Source organism: Halichoerus grypus, chromosome X (genome assembly GCF_964656455.1).
Source record: "Halichoerus grypus chromosome X, mHalGry1.hap1.1, whole genome shotgun sequence".
Lineage (NCBI taxonomy): Eukaryota > Metazoa > Chordata > Mammalia > Carnivora > Phocidae > Halichoerus > Halichoerus grypus.
Genome location: NC_135727.1, coordinates 26,636,929 through 26,658,523, shown reverse-complemented (window position 1 = coordinate 26,658,523; position 21,595 = coordinate 26,636,929). Strand labels below are relative to the sequence as shown.

General features: G+C 40.6%; 1 protein-coding gene across 3 annotated transcripts in view; it reads right to left on the bottom strand.

Annotated features, from left to right (window-relative positions):
• Positions 1–21,595, bottom strand: part of TENM1 (teneurin transmembrane protein 1) — a 774,784-nt gene that overhangs the window by 100,638 nt on the left and 652,551 nt on the right. For all 3 annotated transcript variants that reach the window (XM_078065077.1, XM_078065079.1, XM_078065078.1), the window contains 2 exons: positions 14,749–14,892; positions 7,094–7,343 (listed from right to left, as the gene is read on the bottom strand). In XM_078065077.1, the coding sequence (XP_077921203.1) occupies positions 7,094–7,343; positions 14,749–14,892 (394 nt within the window). The remainder of the gene's footprint in view (positions 1–7,093; positions 7,344–14,748; positions 14,893–21,595) is intronic.

Here is a 21,595-nt window from a genome sequence, read left to right as displayed (position 1 = left end):
GGATGAGGCTTCTCACATTGGGGACGCAGTCTGTGTACAAGCCTGACTTTGGGTCAAATCTGCCCAGAATTAAAAGGCTATAATCATCTGTGAAATACAGGCATTTTAATTTGAAAATCTTTTTAAACCTGGCCCTTTATGTCATTTAAAAAAAACATGAAGGTAACACATCTTTTTATCTAAACTAGAAAATGTTCTTATTCTTCAGAATGTCAGGGAAAAAGAGACGATACAAAATGATTTCATCTGAAGCTATCTGCTCCTACTGATTCAACTCGTTTTAAAGAAAATTCTTTCTGGGATTTTAGTAGTTGGGTCACAGGTCAGGATCCACTGACTTTTCTCTTTCCCTGGCCCTCCTCAAAAGGGTAGGCATCCTGTGGGTTGACACAAAAGGTCATAAGGTAAGGCTGGGAGCTCTGATTAGAAACCTGGCCTTGGGCATTTGGACCTCTTTGAGTTTCTTTATCACTAGACGCTTGTTTTTGTGGCCTCTGAATTAGCAGGTGAGTGTGCTCCAGGCTGACTCTAATCATTTCCCAAAGGAAGTTTAGTTGTGGAAGTACTAGAAGGACCTCATTAAAACATGGCTTCATCCACAACAGATCCTCATGGTACAGAACAATTTGTGTGGCTACAAAGGGTTTTGAAATGGTGACGGCAAAGGGTGGGGAGGAGAGTGGTTTGACTTTCTTGCAGCTGCTTCTGATCCTGCCAATAATGTCACTGTGAATTTGGAAAGATGTCCCATATTATGCAGAGCAGCTTCTCTCATTAACATCTCAGAAGGAGGAAGTGAAAATGACGGAATTTATTTCCAGTGTGTGACCTTGTTCTGTCTCAGAATTACTTTTAGTTAAGGATTTAGGATTGAGCCACCACCAAAGCCAGTTTGTTGTCTAGCTAGCAACTGACTACCCGCTGAGGCGCCAGCGTGAGCTCTTCACAAGTGCACGGGCCCATCAGCGGGCATTGCCACCTGGCAACGACTGACCTGAAGCTGGCCACGATTCAGGAGGAGAAAGGAGCACAACTGCAAATCGTTTCTGAGCAAGAAATGTGACCCATGGTAGGGTCTTTAAGTCGATCATGGATTTTCTCAGGATCAAGATGATTAAAAGGGCCATCTATTCTTTTTTTAATTAAAAAAATTTATTGAGATATAATTCACATACCATAAAATTCACCCTTCCAAAAAGTACAATTCAGCAGTTTCTAGTACACTCAGAGAGTTGTGCCACCACCGCCATCATCCAATTCCAGAACACTTTCACCATCTCAGGAAGAAAGCCCATACCCATTAGCAGTCAGTCCCTATTCCCGACCTGCCCCCGGCCCAGGCAGTGACGAATCTGCTTTCTGTCTCTATGAATTTGCCTATTCTGGGTGGTTCATATAAATGGACTCATAGACTATGTGCCCTTTTGTGTCTGGCTTCTTTCACTTAGCATCATGTTCGACCCATTCCTTTTCTACTTCTGTGAGGTGGGGGATGGAGAAGGAGAGACTACGCCGACTATGGAGTTGCTGCCTGGTGACCTGGCCTCGTGAGGTAGCCTGGCCTGCTCTGTGGTGGCTGTAGCACTTTACTTGTTTCGCATGCTGTTCTCAGCGTCTTTCCTTATGCTTAGCCAGAAACATTTGATGTCCCAAAGCGGGCTTCCCTCCCTACTCATCTTTCCGTGGCATTCTTCCTTCGAAGACTGAGTTCCCACTCCTGCCATTCGCTGACTTCTTAGAGCTTCTAACTCCAGCAACCGTCACCTAAGCCTGTCCTCCCTTACACTCTGGCTCTGTCCCTTGCCCTTCTCGCTTCTACCTGTCTTGTGGTTTAGGGCCCTGCTTTCAGCTGGCAGGTTCCTTGGAAGACAATCCGACAAATGAATCCATGCCCAAGGACCAATGATGATTTTAGCTTGGCGGGTCATTCTAACAGGTTCCTGTGTCGGGCACTCTTAGAGATGCAGTGTCTCAACTCAAAGGAACGCAGTTCTTAGAGCGGGAATTTGGGCACTGTGGAAGGCTAGTGAAGATGTTTCTGGATCAGGCGGAGGGAGCCGTTGAGTGCTCCCACTAATATATGAGCTCACCCTGGCAAGGTCACCACCTATTTCATCTACATGGAGTGTTTCTCCATTTGTTGCTCCAGTGCTGCTGACAAAAGGATAGTTCTTGGTCATTTCTCAGGTATTTTCCGAGCTCTCAAAGTCCGGGCTCCGTTTGTTCCTTCAACAGAGAGCTGTACAATTTCCCCTGCCCTTCTGCATGCTAACTGCCCCTAAGTGGGTGCTATTCCAGTTCTACTCGATCCCTAGTCAGTGACAGGAGTCAAGTCCTGAGAACGATGGAGGAAATATTAACCAGTCACTGTAAAAGAAACAGTAGAATCTCAAGAGACATTTTTATGTCATATTGACATTCGTCAAGTCCAAATTACTCAAGGTACCAAGAAGCATTTGCCAGGCTCTTATTTTCATCTTTCTTTCATTTTAAGGGAAGGACAAAATAAAGATCTGGATAATATCAGCATCTTGAACAATCACAGCATGAGGTCTTTATAAAGAATAAGTCATTTCCAATCATGCTTAATAAGTTTTCTAATAGTTTTGTGAAATTAGAAGATGAGAGGGAAGCAAGGGGAATATTCACATTTGAATTTTTGCAAAGCACTTGACATGGTGCCTCCTATTTTTACCTATAAAATTATTCCTGTTAGTTTCAGAAAACTGAACCATGGCCCTGAGGCCATAATTCAAGGAAAAAGAAATGAAGTCATCGTTGATGAGAAATAGTTGAAGGACTTGGGGATGTTGAGATTGAAGAAGAGGAAGCTCAGGAACCTATGATGTCTGTCTTCACACACATGGAAACGTGCCAGGCCTAACATCTGCCGCTACTGAGTGGATTGTTTATGAAGGTAGATTTCATTTCAGTGTAGGCAACAATTTTCTAAGAGAGCACTCCAAAGATGCAATGGGCTGTCTAGAGGGGTATTTAAGTTTTCTGTTAACTGAAAAGGATCAAACAAAGTAGATGTGATCAAATGTCAGGCATGTAGTGGGCGCCATGTTGCACCAGATACCTCCATGGACTTCTCTAACACTAAGCTCACAAATCTGTGATGTCACTTTTGTGTTACTGAAATTTGTGTGTGTATGAAATTTTAACATGAGAAGTAAATCCACAGGGATAACTAGACTTAAACTATCTCACATAGAAATGAATGTATCTTTATAAAATTCTTCAGATAATGTATTTTTGAGATTCCCTTAGGTCTAATTACTTATATAATGATCTTATAATCTTCCCTTCTTTATTATCTTACCTCAGTTTCCCACTGGAAGGAAGCACTAAGATGTGTATGTGTAGATGAAATCTGCAGTCAATGGGCGAAAGGGTACGCTATACTTTAAATAACAAGAAATGATATTGTTGCTCTTGCTATATTGCTAATGATAATGACAGAACTGACTTTTCCTTACCCTCCCCATTCAGCCAATGGTGGGGCCAGCTAGAGGAAATAAATGATTGGCAACCAATGAAAATGAAATTATTTCTGAGGTCAGATGAAAGAAATTCAATTAGGGACAGTTTGGATCAGCAGAGCCGAGGAAGGAAAAATCTATGTCTTCCAATCTTTGAAATGTCAAGGGGAACCTGGAATTTTTCAACGTGGCCCACTACGAAACAAGAGAATGGAAGAGAAGGAAATCTAGAAGGGCATCCAGTAGGAGCAAGCTTTATGTCAGAGCAAACAAAATGTCATCAAACTTTGGGCTGAGAACTATGCATCTGAGGATCTTAAAACAAGTTAAACTATATAAGACATGTAAGAAGATGCTCAAATATTAGCTTGAAGTCAATTTTATAGATAGAGAAGTAGAGAACAGATGGTTAAGTTATATAATGAATAACCCTGACAGAGGGTCAAGATCTGGAATGTTCTCTATTCCTTTCTGTAATAACCTATTGACAACATTGCTCTTCCATTCACAGCTTTAAATGCAGCCAATAACATAATGACTATATTAGTCTGTGTTTCCAAGGAAACGGATGACTCAACCAAGTAAAATGACTAATACGCACTGGGAGGGAGGGAGGGTGGTGGCAGCAATTAAATCAACTGATTTTAACAAAAAAAAAAAACTGGTACAAAACGAAGTTTCTATCTATATGCAATAGAATCCATTGAACATTATGGTTCTTAACATAGCGAAGACTTATTATATCAACTTATTTCTCCCCAGGAAGTTTAAATCTGGAAGTTATAAAGCAAATATATAAATTTGCCAATCATATGCCAAAGATGCAATGTATACAGTATAGGTTACTGATCAAGCCAGACACTGTTTTTAGGTGAATCTAATAAGAACTATTATTAGTGTCTGAGTAAATATGACAGATAATGTTTGCTGACATAAACTAGTTTGATGGTTTTGACTATAGGAAAATAGGGAGTTACCTATCAATTAGGTCAAAATGATCATGTAAACTCAGTTTATTTCTCTGATGGCCAAGCACAGGAGTGTTAGAGTAGACAAGGGAAAACTATTTTTTTCCTCCTTGAACCTAATGCAAGAGAGAACTATTTTTTTCTGTTTGAGACGAATCCAGGGAATCGTAACCATGAGTCTATGAAAGGGGTAGGTTCCTGGCAGGCGGGGACATGCAGGGAGAGAGGGGAAATACGGGACCCCTGAAAACACACGTACAATTTTGTGTGAACGTGTTTTTTCTTTTTCTGGGGAGAGGGCCCACAGCCCTCCTTAGATTCAATCCCTCCTGAGAATTTAAAAAAAAAAAAAGTTAAGAAGAACCGCTCTAAAGGATGTGAGCTCAGAAGAGCTAGCTAGAGAGATTCAGGCTAAGTGAGAGAACCTGGGTGTGTGAGCTCAAGGCGTGCGCTTGCCTATGTGTTTGAAGAGCTGTGACAATGTGAGAGAACAGTACTGTGGAGTAAGACTGAAGAGAGGGATTGGACAATACTTCACACTGCCAGAAATGGATTTTTCTTTATACCAAGAAAATCACTTTGCAACTGGGGCCCAAGTTATGCTATTTTATTCTTCGAATGACTTTGTGTTGAAGGTCATAAGGTACTTTGGACCAAAATGCAAATTTGTGAACTGTTAAGGATCCCTGAGCAAAGGAGAATCTCATCAGTGAATGAAAATTGTTCCACCTTAGGTAAATTTGCATTTAAATCACAAAGGAAAGGACTAAACTTAGCTGGGTTTTCTTTATAGTAATATTATTAGTCTTAGTATTTGTTTTTCTAGCTAAACTTATGGGTTTTCCTTTGGGGAGTTAGCTACAGAGGGCTAGCTATATAGGCTTTATAAGGTTAGCGAGGTCTCTGTCTACTTGATAGCTAATATCAGCATGGCTAGAAACATTCAGATGGTGAATGAATCGTGCAGTGCTCCATCAATGTTTGGCATCGTGTAGATGGAGCATCCCTAGGATTTTGAAAACAATGTTGAATGTTGTATAAATCATTTCTAAATCTGGGCATACAACCATCTTGGCCTTCCTCATTGACTTTCCAGTAAGTAGGTGCCCAAAGAGATATACTGCTGGAAATGACAAGTCCCCCTGAGGTGTGACACCCTAAGGTATATGAACATTTGATTAGGGCAGGGTGCTATGACTTAGTACTTCTCTAGACTCTCTAGATGTACTTTATCTTTATAAAATCTTAATGTTACAGTCTATTTTTTTTTTTTATCAGTCAAGGGATTTAACAGCTTTCTTCTCTATGACAGTGTTTGTAATTATAATTAAGAAATGTATTAAAATTGGAATGAATTAATGTGAAAAATGGATGGGGGCTTGGGACTGGAAGATGTTCCCAACTAGGTGTGAAGGACTAACTCAGTCTGAGAAAAAGGAGTTAGATTCCAGAGCAAGCACGAGAATCTGAAAAATTTCAAGGAATGTCCTCATGTATTCAAATTTCCATGCTTGTGAGAACATAATGTTAAATAGAAATGACCCAAGACTTCTCATATGTTTTGATTGGCCTTCATGGTGCTTTGTACATAGAAGTTGCTCCATCAATGTCTCTGTTCTCCCAGTCACTATTTTTTTTTTTTTTTTTTTGGTCACTATCTTTCAGGACAATGAGGTGATGCCTGAGGCAACAACTGTTTTATGGACTAGTTTATAGGATGGCATCAAAATCTCTGGAACAGAGAGAAACTTTCAGCCTAAAGTTCCCAAGGTATGTGTCAGGGATGAAGCTGTCATAACCAACTAGAGGGAAGACTCTATCCATTTATTTACCCAGGAGAGAGGAGACAGGTCTGTCTATCCTCACTGGAATGGGAGGGGATGCTTCCCTTTCCTAGGACTCCAGAGGGCATATATTTGTATCCTGTACCCTCAGAAAAGGAGAAATAAAGCTGATTAAGCCATAGTCTATTTAGTTGTAATCTTCGTGTAACTTCAGAACACGGAATACCAGAAGGTATGAATTCCTTTCAAAAGGTGTCAAAATACTTTGTACTCTCAAGAAAATTCCTAGAACAGAGTGAGAAAGTCTAACGATGAATGCTTTAATCTTTTTTTCCCCCAATGGAATAGAGCTTTTAAGTGTAAAAAACAAAACAGAAACCCCCCCCCCAAAACAAGTTCTTCCTTCCTTATCAGGGCACACAAACACAGACTTCCATTTTCTTTTTTATGAAGTGACCACTTCAAAAGATTGAACCTGGAGAACTTAGAAAATGTAGCCTTTTGGATCTGGCATTACCTCTACCTGCTAGAATGAAATAGATATTTTTGATCATCTTCGTCATGAGCAGCAGAGGTTGAGTGACTTACCTGAGTACTTGGATGTACAGAGATCCATGTCAGTGATGGCAATGCCCACAAGGAAGGCCACACATACCGGGGTGTCAACACTTCCTGGGTCTCCAAAGGAGTGGGCATTTTGACCTATGTCCTTTGTCCCTATTCCTGCATCTCAGCTCAGGGCTACAATATGGGCAACTGCACTTTCTGCTCTTTCTGGCAATGTCTTTCTCTTCGTGTTATTGCATTCTTGCTTTTTCCTTATCCGCTAAGCAAACAGAGATTAGGGAAGACTTACCTTAATTCCAAAATACTAACGGAGTTTCCCGAGGGAAATATTCGTCTTACAAAATTAAAGTCGCCAACATACACACTACCATCAGGGCCAGAAGCTAAGGCGACAGGAGCAAAGAGTTTGTTGTTGTGAGCTGGGCCATTGCAGTTGGTACAGGCTACGCTCCGTTGGTGTCCATTACCCATTATGGTTGATATGACTGGGGGCTGCTGGGAAATGAACATATTTTCTCCATTCCCTTTATGTATGATTCCTAGATTCAAGAAAAAAAAAAGAGAATTAAAAAAACAATTACCACACAATATTCTCAGCAACACTTTAATCTCTCTCTCATTGCTCAAAGTAGCATTGAGCTTTGGCCTGGCATCAAAGAACCCAAGAGTGAAGCACACCACCCATAGTTTTGTTTAACCGCATAGCCACAACGAACAGTAGCATAACACCTGGCCTCAGTTTGTCTACATGTGATATGGGTTAATACATCCAGGCCCTTTAGTGCCTGATTCTAAATGCCTCAATAAAGCATTTGATGAATAACTTCTAATGAGCTCCTATTCACTTTGGGCTCTGTGAATCATCGGTGGCTAATTTTTCATCTCTGGCCTACTTTCTCCTGATGCCCAGCACACACTTGTCTGACTTCAAATTACCCTCACTATGCAACTGACTGGTTTCTGAAAAGGAAATATCAGTCAATTTTAATATTAACCTTAGCAAAACACCATCAGGAAGGTAATCTACTTCTGTGAAAAGAAAAAAAAAATCATACTGCTAGAATGTACTTCAAAGATATAAGAAAGGAACTTGAATTTTCCACTCTTTTGGACCATATCTCACTATTATCAGTGCAGGAAATAGAGATACTGACTTATGACAATGCTGGAAAATACTGTGCAGTCATTCTCTTTGGGCAATCTCATCCATTCTCACAGTTTTAACTCATATCTCTATATGCTGAAACTTTCTCCTGTCCAGAGTTGGCACCTGCCCTGCAATTTCCTGCTCGATCGCTCCACTTGGATGCCTCACAGGCCCCTCAAACTCAACAGGTGTAAAAGGGAACTCATTATTTTTCTGCTCCCCCTACCAAACCCTGCTCTTCCTCCTGTGCTGCCTACTCATCTTAGCAGTGGTTTCACCACGCGTGTATTCACCCAAGTTGGAAATGTGGGCATGACCACGGCTCTTCTTGTCCTCATTCACTATGCCTAATTCATTATGAAACCCACTTGGAGTCTATCTCCTGAAATACGTTGAACCAGTTTTGTCACCTCCATTCCTATCACTACTGCTTTAGTTCAGTGTTTCTTCACGTCTTGGTCTCCCGGTCTCCACGCATACCTAGCTCCAGACCACCCACCCCAACTCTTGCCATTGAGATTGTTTTAGTGTGTGGCTAGAATCTTTCAACAGCTCCATATCCTCTGTAGGATAAGGGGCACATTCCTTATTATTAAGGCATTCAAAGTCCTTCATGACTTGACCGTTGCCTACTCTCATCATCCTCTTATTTGTATCTTGAGTTCCAGCAATAGTGAACTATTTACAATTACTTTCACATTCTTCCATTCCATTCTGCTTTTGTATATGCCCTTCCCTCTGTCCTGAAAGCCCTCCTCATCTTGTCTGCTTGGGGAACTCTTACCTATCCTTCAAAGCTCAGCTCAATTTTTCCCCAGTGCTCTGGTCCTGGCAGAATGACCACGGTTTGTTTTCCATAGCTCTGTTATAACACCGACTATGTTGTATGATACAGTTTTCATTACTTCTCTATCTTTCCCATTAGAACATGGGCTCCATGAAGGCAGACCCTCTGTCTTACTCTTTTCTGCATTTTAGTGCCAATCACTGTGGCCAAGGCATTGTAAGAGCTCAGTAAATGTTTAAAATAGGCTTTGAGTCTCTTGTAGTGTCCTTGTCCAAATCCCAGTGCAAACCTGCTGAACCTGGGCAGAAAATCCCAGAAACAAGGACTACTGTATCCCAGTCTGCTCACAATGAGCCTGGGCAGGTAAAACATCCATGTTGTGAGAAGACATGCCAACGTGTCAGACGGAAGTCACTGACAGCAAATGAATGAATATAGTAATCTTGTAGAGTTTTCTTTTTTTCCCAGGACCCTTGCTATCTAACTCCTTGGATTGCCTGTTACTCTCCCTAAACATTTCCTGAAATGTCTTCCTCAGTTTTCTTTCAACTTTTGGTCCCATAGTCCTATAATAAGCACCACTGATCACTCTGAAATAGGAACATTGTTGGCAAAAATAAGTAAGAGGGTAAAACATGCACAATACTGTAACACCAAATATGTACTTGGAAGGGGCTTTCCAGGAAACAAATCCCATACAGCATACAGCCTTCGGATTTCAAGTCTAGATATTTTGACTCTCCCTCCCAAGGTGATTTCTGGCTATTTTTTCAACATATGATCTGCAGGAGCAGCTATGAGTTTATGCCCCAACAAATTGGTCTTTTATGGCAGAACTGTGAGATATCTCGAGGATCACTACTTTCTTATTAATTTTATTAATAACTTTATTAGGCAGTAAAAAAATTTGTAAGATTTTGAACAGTTAATTAAGATTAATAGAACTGAATTTCATCTCGCAGAAAACACTTAATTGCAGTGTGATCAACACTACAGTTTAAATGAATTGGGAGGAAGTGAATGAGAACTGGGATGACGGTCACACAACATCATCGAAAAGAAACCTCCTGATGATCACTAACTGAATATCCTACCAATGAGACTATGATATGTTCTTGAACAAATGAGGAAGCCAACTGTTTAGCATGTCTGTATTTCAGCAATGCATTATAGGGTATATCATTCAAAAATATGTCCAATTATTGGCTTGGAAATACCAGATTTGCTATTAACATCTATTTTCACAGGTAGATCTCCATCTTTTTTATATCAATATAACGGTATAGTTAACAATTACCTTCAAAATGACACGTTATTACCAGGCTCCTGGCAATTTAAAAACTAAAGATGGCTATTCTAAACCATTCTTCTAAGCCTGCAATTCTAAAACTCCCCTTTTCTATTAGAAAGCCCAGCACTCCATCAAAGAAGAAGAATGATTAAAGGAAATAAAACATAAGGCAATGTACTTTCTGATTACATCTCAACAATTGATGTCTTGCTTTCATGCAAGGTACTAAAGTGCCCGTGTACTGAAATTACCATTCCTGTTTAAAGCTGAAGCAATCAAAACAAAAATGGGCAAACCCCTTTTGTATTGCCCTGGAAAAATAGATCATTTTGAAGGGTGTTTTTGTTGTTTCAAGAATCTGTTTAACCTTCCATTACATAGAACTGGGGCATACCATCTAGCAACAATGATTTAACACCAATTTTTCTGCAAAAGGTTGCTTTGAAAATATTTTGTTTATGTTCCTGGAAATCTTGATCAATTATTGCTGCCTCCCTTCCAGTTTATTCTGCCACACAGACTCATTTTGAAAACAGAATCAAATGATCCTAGGACAATGCACATTATTTATATGAAGGCCAACTTCCTGCTAAGGATTGGGTGTCTTGTTGACAGTCAACAAAGAAACGCCACCGAATGGGGCCTACTGCACATTTTCTCCCCTAAGTTTTCCTTTTCTCTGTCAAAAAGCCAGGTCTGTTGTATAATAAGTTAAGCATACTTTTAAACGCACTACTCATACCCTCTTGCTACCTTGCTCAGAACTTCTTTTGAAGCTTATAAATAAGTTTGAAACAAAAATTCCCCTCGGAAGCCAGTGGGTGGTGCTTTATGCTGATTTCAAAGAAGAAACCATTTTTCAGACTTATGAACAACGAGGGACACAATACATATTTCTCTTAGGACTTGACTGAGAGGATATAAACACAAACTGGGAGATATGCCAGTGTGATCAATGGAAATTTACTTCCCCTCCCAGTAAAACCATTTGTCGACAAACTACTGCCCTATTTTGGAGGCTAAGTTAAAAGAAATTCTTTATCCATTCAGACAGATGACGATACCCAATTAGTACCCTGGATTGTTTTCTCTAATAATTTTTTAACACTCAACTGGAAGGATGCACTAGGAGATATGTTTGATACAAAATATACTGTAACAAATAGCTTATCTCTGTAATAGATGATTCATGTACACATTTTTATTCCTCATAATTTTAAAGAATGATTTATCTTAAAAGGTAAGGATATATACTCTCTGTAATCACTAAGAAGATGTATTTTGAAGGAATAATATTGAAAAACACAAGTTCCTGGTGTTTTTTTTTTTTTTCTTGGAAAGTAGAAACCATCTACATATATCAGGCATAATATTTGGAAACAATTCTCCACAACCAATGGTTAATTGTCAGGTAAATATAATTGCTGCAACTAAAATGACAAATGGTCTGAAAACACTGCCTTCTAGAAACTACCCACTGCATAATGATTTTGGAACCCAAGAAAAACTGAAGAAGTGAATGGCAGCAGACATCCAATCTAATTACAGGTATCTTTTTAACCAGTGAGAGGAAATTGGGGGAAGATAGATTCTTGTTTCTAATCTGCCATCTGTCTCAGATCAAAAAAGCAGGATGCCTAAAGAGTTAGGCTTTTTCCAGAAAGAAGCAGAGTGGGGGAATTTGGAAAGCCGGTCGCTCTTGCCTTAATCAGTCAGAAAAACTGTCTGACCTGAGGGGGAAAGAGCATTGCTTTCTAAATTGGTCTTCTCAAAGCTGCTCCTTCACACTTATCATTCCTGCTTCTAAAACTGCCTTTGTGGGTGGGATTTAGACTTCGAAAACATCCCAAGAGAGGTGTTCGTGTCCAAGGTCAGGCTGAAAGGCAGTGGCAGAGCTGGCTTCAGATCTGTTTCCTGGCAATTGTGACAAGTTCTTGGTTAGAAATACAACGTGCTTACAAATGAGATGATACAATGAACAAATGTTCCTTTAAAAAAAAACTATCTAAAATAAGGTTTCTTTCTCAGAATAAAATTCTCAGAAAGAGACAGAGCAGATTTAGTGGGGCTTGGGGTGAGCACAAGGGATCTTTTTGGGGCGACAACAATATTCTAAAACTGTTGTGGTGCTGGGTGCACAACTCTACAATTTACTAAAAATCATTTAAGTGTACATTTAAAGTGGGTGAGTTGTATGGTGTATAAATCATACTTCAAAAAAGGTGTTAAAAAGATTCTCAGAAAGAACTCAGTACCTATTGCCTAAAAACTGATTACTGGCAAAGTAGGGCTGGAGAGAACACATCTGTGGAAATCAGGGGGGGCCCCAAAGCCAACTTCCTCAATGGCTCCCCTCTGCTCTGAATTTCTAAGCCTGTGTGAAGCAAATGGTAAGAGGACACAGGGTTGGGAGCACACAGCTGGGGGCTGGTTCGATCGAGGTCATTTCCCACTTTGTGCTTAATGTCAATGACAGGCATTTGAAAGAGACAATCCATACAAGCCAATAAAAGTGAGTGGAAAAGAAACGGTTGCTTAAAATGTCAAACTCTTTCAAATCAAAACAAAAAACCTCATAATTTAATAAGTGGCATCCGCCCTTTCATTTTTGTACTTTTTAAAACTGTGATTCTCCTTTTGACAACAGAAAAAAGTTGACATTTTATATCTGTGCCTGAATCTTTGCTCTTAAAAAAACAAACAATTTGAAATGGAATTTAGAATGTTCCTTGAAAGAGGGGAAGGAAGGATAATGAAGGCATATGGCAATGGACTCATTTACCTTTGGGGTCCCACCCTGGGACTGTGGTAGGTGGTGTCATGTCATGGTTGAAGCAAACCTGGTTAGCTTTGCCAATCAAAATTTCCCAGCCCATGTGGTTGGCTGACTCAGCAGACGATGAGTGCAATCAAAGTAAGATCATAGGTGTGATTATAAAATGGATCTCCCTTAGCCTTGGTTAGTTCATGGCCTTACAAGATAACCTGACCTTAGCCAGCTGTTTCATAACGGTCAGATGCAGACAAAGAAGGCTGGATGTAAGAGTGTAACTGTCTCAAGACATTCGCATCCCCAGTCCTGGAGAAATAACCCAAAGTCCATGTTCTACTAAAGGTTGCTCAGAATCTGCCTCTTTGGATGAAAAGGAATGTGATTTTGCAAGGAAAACTTCCCAGTAGATGTTCAAATGAAAGCTGGATGGGAACACCAATGACCGACTCCCCAGTAGGACGCAAAACAAGGTGGAGGAACTTGGATGAAGCATTTCTAACCAGGGTAGTGAGTTCAGTTTGTCTGAGAGCCACATGGGCTCAAGGACCACCTGTGGTTCCCTCTCCTGATTTAGTTAATGTGTAAATTACAAACCAGGAGAAAGTGACAACAGGAAGGGTGGTTCGAAGAAGGCAAAGATTGAAGATGACCATGTCCTGATTCTCTGCCTTTTCCTCTTTTCCTAAGTCCAGGACTTAGGAGACTTAAAACTAAGTGAAGTCCAGGACTGCCTTCTTTCCCTAGATTCTTTCACTTCTTCTCCTGTCTTCCTCCTACCTCTTCTTTTTTACCTGTTATTGTTCCTTGATTCAGTTCCTAGCTTCTCACTGGATCTACTGACATTTATGTGGACAAATAACTGTGGTGGAGAGAAAGAGCACAGGGCTCTAGCCACTTATGAACTGTGCAACACTGGGGAAAGTCACATGACTTTGTAAACCTCCGATTCTTGATCTTTTAAATGAGATTAATGCCACACTGCAGGGTTGTTGTATTTAAAAGGGGACAGAGGTCACCAAAGCCTTTCGAAAACTGTAACACATGGATGATTCATCAATGCCAAGGTGCACATTTTGCTTCATATTTTTAACATCTCTGAAATAAGTATGTATCTCGCAATCAATGCATGTTATAGTTTAATTGGCAGCATTCTCACTATACTAGCACTAATTTGAAATCAGATTGTTGTATTTGAGAAGAAATATACTAATATGGCCCTCTCTAGGTGGTGGACTTATAAGTAATTTTTTCCTTGTACTTTTCCAAGTTTTCCGCATCAAATATGTGTTGCATATGTGTAATACATATATATAGCACTATGTATGTATGTATATATATTACATTAAGAAAACAGTATTAATAAATATTTTAAAAGCTTCTTAAGTGCAAAGAAATGGGGACTCTTGACCATGAAATGGACTATTATTCTTGAGGGAAACTTGGCAGTATGTATGAAAAGCCTTAAAAACATATACATCTTTCTCTTTACATGAGATACCTAAGCTAGGCAAATTCATAGAGATAGAAAGTAGAATAGGAGCTGGGGGAGGAGGAATGGGGAGTTACTGTTTAATGGGTACAGATTTTCTCTTTGGGATGATGGAAACATTCTGGAAATAGACAATGGTGATGGTCACACAACATTGTGAATGTACTTAATGCCACTGAATTGTACACGTAGAAATGGTCAAAGTGGTAAACTCTGTTATGCATCTTTTACCACAATTTAAAAAAATTCCACTGTGGGGCGTCTGGGTGGCTCAGTCGGTTAAGTGTCCGACTCTGGATTTCTGCCCAGGTCATGATCTTAAGGTCATGCGATCAAGCCCAAGGGTGGGCTCCATGCTCACCCCCTCTCTCTAAAATAAATAAACAGAAATATTTAAAACAATAAAAGGAAAAATTGTATATCCTTTGAAAATAAAATAAAATGAAAAGCTGCTTACCACTTTGAGGATTCAAAATATGATGCTTATTCAATGACCAGCCTCCTAGGTTAGAAGCATCCATCTCAAAGCCTTGTAAGATGACTGTCCTTTTCTCCCAGAGAATAAAGTCAGGGCATGTTTCATATTCATATCCCACAGATACTGCAAACAAAGAGTTAATAACACATTAGAGCATTTAAAAATGTTTCCTTCATTTTTACACCGGTTGATAATTCTGTGGATATTGCATTTGCTATCGAATTCTGATGTGGGTTGAAATTTGACTGCAAAGTGCCTTTCACCTCACACGGTAGAGTAGAGCACCGGCATCCAAAAGCGATCATCAGTCAGTGTGTGCGTACTGGATACGGACTCAGATGAGTGAGTGCGTGCGTGCTGTCATTTGGTACATACCATACGTTTATGGACATTAAGCTTTGGGCTTTGGGGTTGGAGGCTGTGTTGTAAAACTGAAGAAACAAGCTCTCTGAAGGCTTAAGCTATGCTGCTATAATATCTTTCTTTACTTTTCTAAGAGAGGCGCAGGGAGGGCTGGTTTCTTCTCTCTCTAGAGGGCAAATTGCATTTAGGAAGCTGGTTTCGGAGTACTGGGTCACTTATACAACAACTGACTACACATGAGACTAATACAAATCGATTTGCCCAATTTATGTTTTCTTTTGTGCTAACTGGCCGTTAGTTTGCCAAGAAGTCTGAGTTCGCTTAAAGCACGGCAAGTGTAAATTCCACCTTGTGCACATTAGATTTTGGTTTCTGCATAGAGCTAACCAAGGGGATATCACCCAACATTTGGCCTCAACTCTTATGAAGCACAGATGTTGTGCATTAAACTTGGCACCCTGGAATGCCACTAAAACGGAAGTGGGAAACGAGGTAGCGTGGGTGCCTCTGCTCTCCTGAAATATGGCTAACTCAAGTACACCAAATTCCAGCCATTTTCTCAGTTGGTAAACCTGCTTACCTGTCGGAACCCCAGATTTCTGATTCTTGAATTTAAAATGCTTTCTGTCCTCATAATGTTCTAAGCCTGAGAGTATTGACTCATTACACTGCATACCCCGAAGCTGCTTTCCCCCTTTCTGGCAGCTTCAAATATCCCTAGCTAGTAGTTGGCCATTGCTTTTCCAGTTTCTGTCTCCACCTGACTCTTTAGATGCCCCTGGAGAACTCATTCCTCCTTTTGTCATTTGGTTATGAAAACTGGTAATGAAAATGTGTGCTTAAACAATGCCAGAACAAGAGGTCCTAAGATGAAAAATTAAAGCAAACTAGTTTTGGGTTTTGGCATTGGGTGAAGGGAAATGATGGTAATTTTAGTCAAACTGATTTATATGTGCATGTGTGTGTGTGAGCATATGCACAGATAAGCCAAAAAGTCCTTATGATTATGAATATACAACTCTCTAGCATTGTGGATCATCTGTGGCCAATTTTAAATCATAGGTTGGCTTCTTTTTGTCCCGTGCTCTACCAAAGCTTTAATAGGGATCTTATAGGGCCATCTTCACTGGCTGTGTGACCTGTGCAGTCGTGCAGGGGCCCATGCTTTGAAGGGTCCCATACTTTGTTCGATGCTCTGCTGCCACTGCCTTGAAATCCTTAATAATTTTTTAACACAAGGTTCTGTATTTTCATTTAACACTGGGCCCTGCAAATTATGTAGCTGGTCCTGATGGGGATGCCCTTCTACCCTGCCATCAGCTGGCGAAGACTCATGGAATGCAAACTCATTTTATTCTTAGCCCTAACCAAGCATTATTAGCAAGGGAGATCAATGGGGAGCGGGAAAGACTAATCATAAAATGGAAATAATTTCTAAATGGAAATTAGCTCTGGATCATCCTGTGTCAATGCTGTTCTCTATTAAGGTGGATAGAAACAGAGAATTTCAGTGAAGGAAAAGGATCTCAAAGGTATTCTAGGTTGGGTTACAGTCATAGCACAAATCATTGCTGTCAACAATCTCCTGGATATCTTATCATGGCCCCCAGTGCTTGCTAAACAACTCTGGTAGAGTGGAAAGAGTTGGTTTTAGAGCTAGAGTCACAAAACACTTCAACTTTTGGGTCCACCATTAACTAGCTGTTTGGTGTCAGGCGAATTATTCTGCATCTCTGAGAATCACGTTCTTCTCTGGTAAGAAAGCCAGGGCGGGGTGGGGATGGACTAGAATTGATGATTTTTAGACCCTCTTGGGTCAGGGAAACTTTTATTATGAATTTGATAAAAGTTAAGAATCTTCTTCCTAGATTTCTTCCTAGAAAGATGCAGATGAGGGGCGCCTGGGTGGCTCAGGTCATGATCCCAGGGTCCTGGGATCGAGCCCGAGCCCCGAGTAAGGCTTCCCTGCTCAGCAGGGAGTCTGCTTCTCCTGCTCCAACTCCCTTTGCCCCTCCCCTGCTCGTGCTCTCTCTCTCCCTCTCTCTCAAATAAATAGATAAAATCTTAAAAAAAAAGAGGAAAATGCAGACACACACAAAATTTTATATACAATTCTAAGGGGTTCACTGACCTCCTGAAATCCAAATAGAGATCTCAGATCAAAGACTTTTGCACTAGATAATTTTCATAGCGCCCCTTGAGCTCTAACACTCTGTGATTCCAAAGTGCATTCTTTCAAGATTGTGTTTGATCGATTCTAGTTGGGGATTAAACCCAAAAGCCGAAGAGAGGATGGGATCTCATGTTGGCAAAATCAGGTGGTGAGAAAGCATACTTAGGGCCATGTTGGTATGTCGAATAACATGGTTTCTGCTTCTCTTGCCAACATTTAAAAGTCTTGATTAATAAATAATCACAGCGACAATTACAAGTTCCCTGAAAGCCATCATCTCTTTCCCTACCATTGTCAGGATCTGCTTTTTGTACATTGTAAGTCTGGTGAGCTCCCCTAGAATCCTTTCTCCGGAAGGTGATGATGCAGTTTTGCAAATAAATAGTGTGCCCTGGTGACCTCCAGTGGTGGTTTGGAGCCAGATTTTTCCCTCTCAGTAACAGTTAAAGATCCTCCTAACTCTGTGGCAGGAAATGCTTATATAAAGTATCAATTAAAGAGTTCTCACTGCAATGGTAATGAGACATACTCTTTTCACCTCGTATCTGCTCTCTCAATTGCTCTCTAGTCCACAACAAAAAAGTGCATTGGCTGCAAACCCCACAATGATATTATTTTTTCCCCCTAGTCATGGCAAATAGCAACAAGGCAGCCACTTAATAAGTTCCCTCTAATTTTTATTAGGTTTACTTTCTTGGGAGAAAGCTCTATGAGCTAATAAATTTATAATTTATACTTAAGACTTGTCCAAAATTTCAACTAGCTTTAATGAGAATGGCTGTGTGTTGGGGTATTTTTGCATGTGGCTTCTTGCTCAGAGCAACAAGGCAAGGTTTCTTTCTGACAGCAGCCCACTTTAGCATAATCCTAGAATTTGCAGTCGGTTTAGGAGAAGGCAGACGTTTCACCCCACAGAGCTGAGCTACTCTCCAAATGCACAGGAAACTGGCCAATACAGAAGCTACCAATCCTAGACTTCTCTCCTGGAGGCGGACTGTAATGAGCTAAATGCCTGCTTTTTCATATAATTAAATATAGGGGGGAGAGGGGCTATTCGGGGCTGGCAATGAAAATGTTGAGCCCTGACATTACACTCTGCCTGGTACTGTGACAGCTGAGTCTCAGCTATGAGCAGAACGGACCACCACCATTTCCCAGGGCAGCCTGTTGCCTATCACATCTGATCATCAACACAGCATGGTGCAGGCCACAGAATCAGCATTGGCGCTCTGGAGTGGGGATGAGGAAGAAGAGTGTAATAGGAAGGAAAAAAATCATTATTCAACAACATTTCAGAGGAGCTGCAGAAGACACACTGGTCTGGCAATGGGCTGAGATAGGTGGGGAAGGGGGGGTCCTGGACTATACTTCCCGGGAGCTGGTATAGTGGTCCCATGCTGGAACGTATATATTGGGAAGGCAGGTGAGAAAAGATCCATTAATATAGCAGAATGCGTTTTCTAAACTATGTGACTGCCTCCCTCGTGACACCCTTAATGCTGTCTGGATTTCTGTCTTCCTGTGTTTTCTCCCTCACCTCCACACAGAGGTGTTAATGGGACGTTTCTTCACCAAGAGTCATTGATGGTCAAGATAGGACTGTTACATTTGCAGAGGGCTCTGTCCTCTGGTCACAGGATCGTACCTTTGACTTGACTGTTAGTCATCTTGCAAATATTGACACTGGCTTATGAAGGAGACTTTATTATACTGCTTTATAAAGAAAGAGAGCAGCTTGCTCCCCCGAAGTCATTGGACATTGGGCAAAAGAACTGAATGCTCATTCTACTTCTCCAAGCAGCAACGTTTGTATAATGTGGGGACTACAAGAAGGCTGAGGGCCACGGTGCCCCTGACATCCAATTCAGTGACTGTGACATTCATCTATAAGGGCTGGTATAGGAGACTGACAATAAATAGCCAAGGTAAAGATGTTATTCAAGGAAGCTAATGTGCAAAATATGACAAGATTAAGCAGATGATTTTCAACAGCCTCAGGCTAAGGCTTCAGAAACCATAATGGTTGCATTTATGAAGGCAATACATAAGTAAAAGTAGTCTGATAGTGTGAGAAACTGACATGTTACTTCATGAACTCAAGGAACATGTAAAAATAATTTCATGACATTTAAAAGGTAACTAACAACAAGATAAAAACTTTCTTATCCAAAAAGAATCATTAAATAGAACAACAAACATTTCCCATTCTTTTAAAATAGATTAATGGAAAACAACAACAGTAACGACCAAAGACAAGAGACCGAAGGAACCAAATGAAGACCATGGCGACAGTAGACCAAGACTATATAGATACAGTGCTATCTACTGAGAACAGGTATGTGCTCTTAGAACTTCTACCTTTTCCTATTCTCTGGTGATTTATCATAGGATAGGATGACCCCAGAGGTTCCTCAGTTTGACACATTGCCCAGTGACCTGAAATGTTTTGTTATCTATTATTCCTGGCTCACAAGGAGTGTCAGAATCAGGTGATGAATTTTTATCAAGTGCCTCTTCAGCACTTAGGGAAATATTCACATAGTTTTCTTTTTTAATCTATTAAGGTGGTGAATTATAGCAATAGGCTTCCTAATGTTGAACCATCTTTGTGATCCTAAAATAAACTCTATTCAGGGTGCCTGGGTGACTCAGTCAGTTAAGTGTCTGACTCTTGATTTCGGCTCAGGTCAGGATCTCAGGGTCGTCAGGCTCCACGCTCAGTGGGGAATCTGCTTGAGATTCTCTCCCTCTCCCTCTGCTGCACGCCACCACACCCCTGGCAAATAAATCTTTTTAAAGATTGGTTATAATGTATTATTATTTTTAATGAATCACTGGATTTGATTTGGTAATACTTGGGATCGATACCCTAGCAGTTTACAAAAATAAGGTTTAGACATGATAGTGCTCCAAGTGAGGTAGTTGGATGAAGAAAAAGGACAGTAGAAAAAGTAAAAAGCATCCAGCAGTGAGGGAGCCACACAAGAGGTCCTGTACACTGAAATCTAACATAACGAGATTTTTTTTTTCCTGGCTGCTCTGTTCGAGCCTTGCTGTGTAGAAGTGAACCCAGAACGTGGATGACCTAGGTGCCATGAAGGTAGGATGATGTTCTGGCTCACACTCACATTTGTGAGTGCCTTAGTGTACCTGGACACAGCTCTCCTCTTCCTTGGAGGCACGTCATCCCATTACATAGGCAAGGCTAAGGGGTTCACTTTAGCCTCTGCCCTTGTTCATTTGTTTGTTCATTAAACAAATATGCAGTATTTAATGGGTATCTTTTGTTGTTAGGAACTAGAGATATGAGGATGAAAAACACAGAACAAGACAGAATGTCCCCCCCTCCCCCCGCTGACTCCCTCCCCCACGACACATGAAGCTCACATTCTAGTGGGAGGACAAAATCTAAAACAAAAACCACACACACACACACACACACACACACACACACACACAGAGTGATAAATGTTATGATGGGAAAATGAAGTGTATTAGTAGTGAGTGTAACAAGAGAATTTAAGGTGGAATGGAGAAACAAGGAAAAGCCTCTTTATGCAGAAGGGGGTTTATCTTATGAAGTACAGGGAAGAGCATTCTAGAGAGAGCAGCATGTGTGCAAGGCCTTGAGGTTTGGTATCTCTGGGAGATTTAAAAAAGGTTAGGGTGGCTAGAGGGTGGGTTTCTCTCTAGTGTATCAAAAACAAATGACGAACAACCCCTTCCTCCTCCCAGTGCGAATTAAGACAAAGATTACTATCCTCTAGCAGTACTTAGGCATTTTTCTTGGGAGAGGTTTTAGGAAAGAAGGAGGCTGTTATTTAATGACTCAGCAAACCTTTACTAAGCTGCTCTATGTGCCATGCAGGTGATCCACTAAGCACTGCAGATGCAGTGGATATTACCCAGGGTAGGTAATTTGTCATCTGAGAGAGACCAGACACCAAAGGGTTACCTATCTTTTGGAACTTTCATCCATGGCCTCTTTAATAACTATCACAAAAATAATTTCACCTTACATTTGTATAACACACAACAGTTAAGTACATTTTTTTGTATATTACCTAATTTGAAGACTCACAAAAACCTATGAGGCAGATATATTTACTCCCACTTGATAGATGAAATGGTAGAGTCAGAGAGGTAGAGTGACTAGTTCAAGTTCATCTGGCTAGTAAATGGCAGAACCAGAGCTAAACCCACTGACTCATAAGCAAGTGCTTCTTCCCGCTATGCTCAATCACAGCTATAAAGGGCAAGACCCACAGTTCAGAAGTGCTAAATAAATGA